The sequence below is a fragment of the Miscanthus floridulus genome, chromosome 6 (genome assembly GCF_019320115.1).
Source record: "Miscanthus floridulus cultivar M001 chromosome 6, ASM1932011v1, whole genome shotgun sequence".
Taxonomy (NCBI): Eukaryota; Viridiplantae; Streptophyta; class Magnoliopsida; order Poales; family Poaceae; genus Miscanthus; species Miscanthus floridulus.
In genome coordinates this window covers 107,420,173-107,429,882 of record NC_089585.1, presented here as the reverse complement: position 1 = coordinate 107,429,882, position 9,710 = coordinate 107,420,173, and the positions used below count along the sequence as shown (strand labels likewise).

The 9,710-nt window shown below is 48.7% G+C and overlaps 1 protein-coding gene across 2 annotated transcripts; it reads left to right on the top strand.

Moving 5' to 3' along the window:
- Positions 1 to 1,524: 1,524 nt before the first annotated feature.
- LOC136458965 (probable glutamate carboxypeptidase LAMP1) lies at positions 1,525 to 6,335 on the top strand. Of its 2 annotated transcripts, none has more exons than XM_066458862.1 (13): positions 1,525 to 1,660; positions 1,910 to 3,503; positions 3,593 to 3,660; positions 3,893 to 3,974; positions 4,112 to 4,204; positions 4,274 to 4,429; positions 4,510 to 4,572; positions 4,695 to 4,782; positions 4,992 to 5,081; positions 5,165 to 5,253; positions 5,362 to 5,478; positions 5,556 to 5,696; positions 5,796 to 6,335. In XM_066458862.1, exons 2-13 carry the CDS (start codon positions 2,460 to 2,462, stop codon positions 5,976 to 5,978), a joined length of 2,214 nt encoding a protein of 737 aa, XP_066314959.1. In that variant the 5' UTR covers positions 1,525 to 1,660; positions 1,910 to 2,459; the 3' UTR covers positions 5,979 to 6,335. The 2 variants fall into 2 exon arrangements, with proteins under 2 accessions (XP_066314959.1, XP_066314960.1); XM_066458863.1 differs by having other exon boundaries at positions 1,556 to 1,660; positions 2,418 to 3,503.
- The last annotated feature ends 3,375 nt before the right edge of the window (positions 6,336 to 9,710 follow it).

Here is a 9,710-nt window from a genome sequence, read left to right as displayed (position 1 = left end):
AAGAATTTAGAAAATGGACCCTATGCTTGACGCCAGTGTCTTTGGCGCCGAGCTCGTAAACATGATGGATGACTTGTCAGGGGACTTGACGTCAGTCACTCTGGCGTCGAGCTCAGCGTCGTAGATCTCGACGTCGAGCTCGGCGCCCGTCACTCTAACGGCTGACGCTGCACCAGAGTGACGGCCCGCGCCCCGCCCAATAGTGCCTTGGCATACTTGACGGCTGAGGCTGCCACCGTCCCAGTCCCACTGCTCACACTGACAGGCACAGATGACAGGACACGTTGGTACTAGAGTAGTGAAGTTGAAGTTACCACTGTTTTTAGTGCTGTTATTAAACAAAGATGGTCCTTTTAGCTGAGATCGGACTTATGCTAAAATACTAAGAGAAAAATACTATTGGTTCATATTGAAAAGTACTGTTGAGGTAGTGTAGTCGTTTTCTCACCTGATCTCAATGGGTAGTACTACATGTCCTGTTCGTTTCTCTTTTAATCTGTCCTTTTCAGCTTGTTTTTTTAGCCGGGACTATGATAGGCTTTTAGCGAAGCGAACGGGACCACCACCGTGGATGTTATTAGCTGGTTGCCAATTTTGCCCATGTGGAATAATGCAGGAGATTAAATGCAGGAGATTAAATTTTACTCGTATTCGTATGCACGAACCAAGTAGACGTAAGCTAGACTGCTTACAGCCTGTTCGGGAGGTCGTATCGTATCGTGGATTATTTACTGCTGGCTGGTTTAGTGTGAGAGAAAAACACTGTTCTTAGCTGGAAATTTACGATCGTTTACGAGCAACCGCTGTTAATATCCACGTGCAATCCAAATACTCTTCCCGGTCTACCAAGCAATTCACGCGATCCTTACGATTAGACCGTACCCTGCCCGGTCTCCGGCTCCCTCTCTCTCTCGCTGCGCCTGCACCCTGCCCCTGACCCCTGCAGCTGCGCGTACGCCCGCACTGTGCTGCGCTGGTCGCTGTCACCGTCGTCGATCGTCATCATTGCCGCTGCACTGTACTTGTACGTTGTACCACGGCCCGCTAGCCAACATTGCTCGTCAGTGGACGGAGTGCAATGCGGTTGCAATCAGACGGGCCTGCGCCGCTACACCATCTCTGATCTCTGCGCGGAGCAAGGCTGCCTGTGTCTGTGTGCCTACTTGCAGCGCAGTTTAGTTGGAAATTATGAATTAAATATTTTAAACCTAATTTATTTATTATTAAACACTAATTATTAAATAAAAACAAAAATATTATAGTAGTCAAATTCTCAAAATTTACCCCCCACTAAATAAGACCTTAAAAAAAGAAGTTGAACATGGGACCTACCCCTCTGTCCCGCTTTGTGTGTAGCTATGGCAGTCGGTACTTGTGTCCAGATTCACAGCTTCAGCAGTGTACCTGGACCCTCTCTCCGTCTCCATTCATTTCATCTCTCCTGCTACTTGTCAGAAGCCAAAACGACTCTTTATAAGGGACAGAGGGAGTATACCAGGAGCACTCGCCAGGTGCAGCAGTGACCGGCTGACCGGAGGAAAAAAGAGAGACGAGCTGCTGGCCTGCTTATTCATCAGAGCCGCTGTCTTTTCCGAGGAGAAATTACGCTGCTCCAATCCACAGTGCCGCCAATGTCACGCGACGACGACGGTCACCGCACGTCAGTCTTCACTCTTCACCCCATCACTCCACATCGACTGTTCCGTAGCTGCTCGTGTTTTTCGCCCCCGCATCTTCTTCTTCCTCCTTTTATTTTTTCACTCGTCGACCTCGATGCATGAAGCATGATAAGACTCCCTGAACTTACTGTACCCACATCTCCTGTCATGGCATTCAGCATCGCCAGTAGTAACTTCCATGCTACTGTACTGCCCTCTCGGTCACTAATCTAATCTTTGTTTAATAACAGCACTAAAAAACAGTGGTAACTTCAACTTCACTGCTATAGTACCAACGTGTCTTGTCGTCTGTGCCTGTCTGGACTGGGACGGCGCTTGAGGACTGGAGTTGCATTCTGGTCGCCAGCGTCTACGACGCCGATCTACCACGTTCACTTCTGCGTCGAGCTAAGACCTCGGCGCTGCCGTCGAGACATATTAGCTCGACACCAGCGTCGATAACGTCGAGCTAAGAGTCTATTTTTCTAAATTCTTTTCGTTAGAGATCTATTTATGAGAAACTTTTGAAAAAAAGGTTAAAAAGTAAAAAATTCAGTAGAACAGAGCATGGACGTGGGAGAAGCAAAATTATAATAATAAATTTCTAAGGGGAGAAGCAGAATTACAATTCTAATAAGTTGAATTGTAATGTTATATTTTAGAAGTTAGAAAATTATAACGGCGAGGATAAAAAAAAACTTTTTTTCTAGTCAGTTTGTACTCTCCTGACTCCTGATGTCGTCACTTTCCACCTCCTAGTCTTGACTCCTGAGCTCGAGCTCGAGCTCGAGCGCGCGCGCCATGGCCTCTCGCGGCAGCAAACAGCGGCAGCCGCTCCTCCACTCTTCCACGCCCACAGCCGCCAACGGTGGCGGCGCAGCCGGGAGGCGCAGGTTCCTCTCGTTCCTCGCCGTCACGGCAGCTCTTGTCGCGTCCTACCACCTCCTCGTGCCGACCAATTCGTCGCACTACCACGCGCTATTCCTCTCCCTCGGCTCCAACGCCACCGCGGCCGCCCACCTCCGCGCGCTCACCCTCCGCCCCCACGTCGCTGGCACCGAGGCCAACGCGGCCGCCGCCCGCTACGTGCTCCACGCGTTCTCCTCCCTCTCCTTCCCAGCACATATCACCCCTTACTCGGTGCTCCTCTCCTACCCCGTCCACCGCTCCCTCTCCCTCGCCGCGGCGCCCGGCCTTGCCGCCAGGCCGTTCTCCTTGGTGCAAGAGACCTACGAAGGCGACCCATACGCCGAGGCCGCGGCGGAGGTCCTCCCGACGTACTTCGCCTACTCGGGATCCGGCTCCGTCACCGCCGAGGTCGTCTACGCCAACTACGGCCACAACGAGGATTATGCCTACCTCGCCTCCCGCGGGGTCGACGTCGCGGGCAAGGTCGCGCTCGTGCGGTACGGTGACATCCACTGCGAGGACATGGTGCGGAACGCGCGCGCCGCGGGCGCCGCCGCCGCTATCGTGTACACCGATGCCAAGGACTTCGGCGGGAGCGCGGCGAAGGGGGAGAAGCGCAAGTGGTTCCCCGACGCGCGGTGGCTGCCGCCGACAGGCGTGCAGGTTGGGACCCTGTACTACGGGAACGGCGACCCAACCACGCCGCTGTGGCCGTCGTGCGCGGCTGGGGACGACTGCGAGCGGCTGAGCATGGAGGAGCTGGACGGCAGCGAGGCGATGCCGGGCATCCCGGCGCTGCCGGTGTCGGCCAGGGACGGGGAGACGATCCTCAAGGCGATGGGCGGCGACGTGGCTCCGCCGAAGTGGCAGGGCGGCGAGGGCGCGCCCGTGTACCGGCTCGGCCCCGGCCCGGCCGTGTTGAATCTCACCTACATTGTGAGTGCCTCAGTGACCAGCAATCATTATCTGTCGGGTGTCTGAATTCAAGGACGAATTTATTGATTATTGACTTATACGATTTGCAGGCAAACGAGACTTTAGCAACCATCGAAAATGTGTTTGCGGTGATAGAAGGAAAAGAGGAGCCTGACAGGTAACTAGTCTCTCTAAACTGTATAGATTTGCATAATTTTGGCTAACTGCAGCCTGCAAAATAGAACACAACACAAGGCACCGAATTGCACATGTCATATGCCCATTTGTTCGACCGAGTTCATGGTTCCTCGGTTCGCAGATTGATCAAATTTGCCAACAGTGAATTCAGCATTGTGGCACATGGGAATCGTGAAACCATAAAAATTAAATATTTTTTGACGTATTTGCAGATATGTGATCATAGGCAACCATCGTGATGCTTGGACGTTTGGAGCAATTGATCCTAACAGTGGAACGGCAGCCATGCTTGAGGTAAACTACTACTACTGAATATAGCATGCAAATCATACGACTATGCCAGGCCATTTTGATGGCATATTCGACAATTTCAAGAAACTCTACTTCGAAAAACAAATTCTGAAGGCATCCAGTTTCCTCCCACTGTATAGATCGCGGAGAGGCTGTCCAAGCTACAAGCGAAAGGGTGGAGGCCTAGAAGAACAATAATCCTGTGTAGTTGGGACGCAGAAGAGTTTGCCCTGGTACCTCCTTGCTCACTGGTTTACATATCCTTCTCTGCATGTCACATGCTCAGATTAACAGTGTCTCAGATAGGATCTACTGAATGGGCCGAGGAGAACATGGACACTCTAGCTTCGAGAGCTATAGCTTACCTGAACGTGGACATATCAGTGTTTGGTCCTGGGGGTCTTAGACCCCGTGCAACCCCTCAACTTGATGAATTGATCAGAGAAGCAAGTAAAATGGTATTCAAGCTCTACCCTGTTTCTATATTACAGTTTATGGAGACTCCCGTTTTACCTTCTCGTCGTTTCTTTATTCGAAGGTACCAGATCCCGATGAACCATCTCAAACCTTGTATGACACCATGATGCCATATCATCCACCGGTATGTATGTTCAGTAGTGTTAAAGATGTTCTATAGCTCTGATCTGGTCCAAACAAATGATGAAAAACAGTGAGTGGATAAGAACTACTGTGGTACTTAAGTGAAAACATTTTTTCCCCCAGATCACTAGAGTGGCTGGTGCTGGAACAGATTTTGCAGCATTTGTCCAGCATATAGGGGTCCCGTCACTCGACATGTCTTATGGACTGTGTAAGTGAAACTGATTTGAAGCATTAAAATCGACACCTCTCTGTTTTATCGCTTCAGTGTCGTGACAAATGAATTCACAAGATTTTTTTTTAGAACTCAATGAATTCACAAGATTGGGATGTGGGAACCATGTTGGAAACATGGCTTTGCATTACCAATAGCCACTAGGAGTATTACTTAGCTAGCATTTGATGTAACACGATTTGCAGTTGAAGAATACCCTGTTTACCACTCGCTGTATGATGATTATGTTTGGGTGGAGAGGTTTGGAGACCCCTTGTTCCACAGGCATGTTGCAGGTACTGAACCATCTATTTTTAAAGAAAGCTTTCAAGTTTATCCTAAGTGCATGCAAATTAATTTTCCTTGCATAATTATCCAGTGGCCAGCGTTTGGGGTTTGATTGCACTGAAACTTGCTGACGACGAGATCATACCCTTCAATTACGTCTCTTATGCGTCCGAGCTGGAGGTACCACTTATTCACATTTGATGTACACAATTCGCTTCTTGTTTATTGGTATACTTGTGTTTATGAATCATGATACATGAAAGAGTTGTGTCATCTTGTTGACTGCAGGAGTGCACAAAAGATATCGTAGATAAATATAAAGGATTTCCTGTCAGTTTCTCTCCTTTGCAGAAGTCCATCAAGCAGCTCGAGAGTGCTGCCACCAAAATTTACAAAGAGAAGAAGGTAAGACATGACGTGTTTGACACCCAGATGTGTAACTTGCAAATTAAAACTTTTAACACCTCATTTCTGGTATGTAGTTGCTGCAAGCAGAAAACTGGAGCCTAAAGACAAGGCAGTACACACTGAAAGTCAGGGAGATGAACGACCGGTTGATGATGGCCGAACGAGCGTTCACCAACCGAGAAGGACTCGCCGGGAGACCATGGTACAAGCATATGGTGAGTACAGTAGAGCTCTAGAAATAGCGTTTTGACGTGCGCTTTTGAACAGTGAAGCTGACAGTGACAAAACATTTCACTTCTTTTGTCCTTTTGCAGATATATGCATCATCGGATCAAGACGACTGGGGGACCAAAGCCTTCCCTGGTATCGTCTCGGCCATGGACAAGGTTAAGAAGTCCAACACAACCGAGACATGGCGATCGCTGCAGCATGAGATTTACAGGGTTGCAAGGGCTGTGTCCAAGGCTTCTGCAGTCCTGGATGGTAAACTAACATGATATGAAATGCAGAGGTAGACGGAGGGTCGCTATCTGTCTAGAATTCATGAAGAGGTAGGTTGTACGCAAAAGATTCCGAAGGCAACATGTGCAAGTCGACCCAATAATTTTGTATAGAATCACTAGCTCTCCTGTGCATTTTCACTGTGTCTGACTGGCAGCTGGATAAACAAGCACACAAAATAGTAGTAAGGCAACATCTGGCTGCCACCTGCCTGTTAGCTTGCCGATCCCGTTTCCTTTTTTTTTTAATAAGGTTTATGTTTCCTTTATGCTATCAATTTATGTAGCCTGTGCTCACGTGCTTAAAAAATATTTAGCCTGTTCGGGAGGCCGTAAACGATCGTGGATTATTTACTGCTGGCTGGTTTGGTATGAGAGAAAAACACTGTTTCTGGCTGGAAATTTACGATCGTTTACGAGCAAGCGAACATGCTGAATATTATCGTTCCCCACTTCAGCACCTCGCAATGGAAAACCTCAAACAAACCGGAAACTCGGAAGGATGGGACCTTTGCCTTGACTTGTTTTCATGCTCTCGCTTTCTTTCTTCACTCTGTTTTGCATCATGATTCATGCCATCTCATCTTCATGGCCTTCATGTAGCTGGAGTCTTGTATTGTGGACTATACTTAACCTTTCATCTTACATGAAAACATTAGTGATTAGTCTACAAATGTTATCGTTAATTATCAAAATCCAAACGGGACTTTTAGCTTGCTATATCATTATTAATCCTATCGCCAAATTGGCGAGTACATTTACCACATTAGCAATGTTTGGACCATTTATGCACCGATTTGCTGAGTATTTCATTTATTTGAGTAGTTTACAAGTTTTTGGACCAATTTGCATCCACATTGTTGTATGGTCGATTCACACAAGTTATTCTTTATGTGGTTTTAAATAGCCCACTAGCACCGCTATAGTTTTTTAAGGCCTACCACTATAGCTCATATAATCCTAAGAGAAGCGATTAGCTCATATGAACGCTTTACCTTCATTAAACACCATCATTTGGCTTAGCCAATAGCTCATGTAATCCTAAGAGAAGCGAATATTCATTCTTTGCTCTAGAGTTCTCAAATCTATGTCTCTCCCTTGTGTTCTTTACTTATAATAAATAATGCAATGAATTATTGAATTGTTGTTGAGTTTTTTTTATTGTTGAATGTTGAATGAAGAGTTAAATGCACCAGCGGCCCTCGAACTTGTATGTTTGTGCCACATAGGTCCATGAAATTGAAAAATGCATTTTCGGGTCCCTAAACTTGTTAAGCGGTGCACCGCAGACCCATAGCAGCCACGTGGATTTTTTTTGCTGACGTGACATGCTAGCATGGCATGTATTTTTCAATTAACCTCTCATCTTAGTTATCCTTATTAAAAATAGACCATTCTCTCTCACCGTCCTGCTTGCTAGAGCAACGCGCTGCCGAGACCGTGGCCGTGTGTTGCTCGCAATCGCCGTCGCCCACCTCACGATGGCATACAGCGCCTCCTACCGCATATCGCTCGCACCCGCCGTCGCCCACCTCACCATGGCATACAGCACCTCCTGCCGCATGTTGCTCGCGGTCGCCGTGCCCACCTCGCCAACCAAGGCCGTCGTCGTGTTCTACATCGCCGGTGCCAGACTGGAGTGGCAGGGGAAGGGCCACCTCGTCTGGGTCGAGGCAATGTCGTCGTGTTCTGCATCGGCGTCACGTACGGCTTCTGCTCCCACTTCCTGCCCGGGCGAGGCACGTCGACGTACGGCACCGCCGTCGTTGTAGGGTCGAGATGGCGGACTAGAGGGGGGTGAATAGTCTTTTCTAAAATTAATCGCGTCGGCTAACCGAAATAAGTGTGGAATTAAAACGATTGGTCTAGCCAAGACTACACCCTTTTATCTACGTTCTCTAGCACCTTCCAAAGATACTAATCAAGCAACAAAGGTGCCGGGCTAGCTAGAGCTCACGTAACCAATTCTAGGAGCAAGGTCATACAAACCTATGCCACTAGTACTTTAAGCAAGAGCTCCTACACATGCTAGTAAGTAAAAGCACAAAGCCACTTAATGCTCACTAGCAATGCTCAATAACAAGGCAACTAATGCCAAATTATAGAGTGCAAATACTTAGCTACACAAACTAAGCAAAGTGACTAACAAGGTTACACAAACCAAATTAGTCACGCAAGGGAGCTACTTTTATGCTACACAAGCAAGAAGATAACTAGTAAGCTACACAAGCTAACTAATTACAAGAGCAACTACACAAGCATAATGTATATGAAAGTAATTACAAGCTTGTGTAACGAGGATGCAAACCAACGGGAAGAACAAGGTTGACACGGTGATTTTTCTCCCGAGGTTCACGTGCTTGCCAACATGCTAGTCCCCGTTGTGTCGACCGCTCACTTGGTGGTTCGGCGGCTAATTGGCATCACCCGCCAAGCCCGCACGTCGGGCACCGTAAGAACCTACCCCAAAAGTGAGGGTAGCTCAATGACACGCTCAACTAGAGTTGCTCTTTGCGGCTCCCACGGGGCGAGCATAATGCCCCTCACAAAGCTCTTCTCCGAAGCACCGCACAAGCTTCTTGTGGGCTTCAACGGAGACCACCACCAAGCCATCTAGGAGGTGGCAACCTCCAAGAGTAACAAGCACCACCGGCTTGCAACTCGATCACCTAGTGCCACCTGATGCAACCTCACGATACAATCACACTAGAATCGCTCTCTCACACAATCGAATGATCACTATCAAGTATATGTGAGATGGAGGGCTCCCAAGCACTACTACACAAGCCACCAAGGCTCTAGTGTGCTCAGCTGCCGGCCCAAGGCCGACCATGGCTTCTATTTATAACCCCATGAACAAATAGAGCCGTTACCCCTTCACTGGGCAAAAGTCGGGACGACCGGACGCTGGACCTCAGCGTCCGGTCGTGCGATGCACGCCATGTGTCCCCTTCTTCAAACGCTGTTCGTCCGATCTCAACGGTCGTCTGACAACCGGACGCTCCAGCTTGAACTGACCGGACGCAGCAACCCTAGCGTCAGGTCGTTTCTAGTAAGGTACCAGACATGACCGGATGCGTCCAGTCGGTCGCAATCGGACGCAGCACCAGCGTCTGGTCACATCTAGCAACACTGCTCTGCCTGCGTCATCACATGTCACCCTGACCGGACGCACCCTGTCAGCGTTCGGTCACTTCCAGCGCCAGCGTCCGGTCGAAGACCAACGCCTGCCCGCTGACTGCCACTACTGACCAGACGCTGGAACCCAGTGTCCGATCACTACATGACCAGTGTCCGATCCACTCTATGAGACCCTATCTTTTCAGAATAGGGCGCCGGTGGCACTGTCAGACTATCCGCACTCTACGGGAGGACTCTCCGCCGGTGGAGTTCTGAACCCTTCTCGCCTCCGTTTGATCGCCGAGTTGATCCACATCAACTCCAACTTCATCTCCTTTGTAAATGTGCCAACACCACCAAGTGTACACCATCATGTGTATGTGTGTTAGCATTTTCACAATCATTTTCCAAAGGATTAGCCACTCAACTTGCCATGCCACTCAATCCTAGCGACAATGCAAAGTTAGATCACTCGAGTGGCACTAGATGACCGATATGCAAACAAGTTTGCCCCTCTTGATAGTACGGCCATCTATCCTAAACTCCGTCACAAACTTCGCTACACACCTATGACCGGTGAAATGAAATGCCCTAGGTTATATCTTTGCC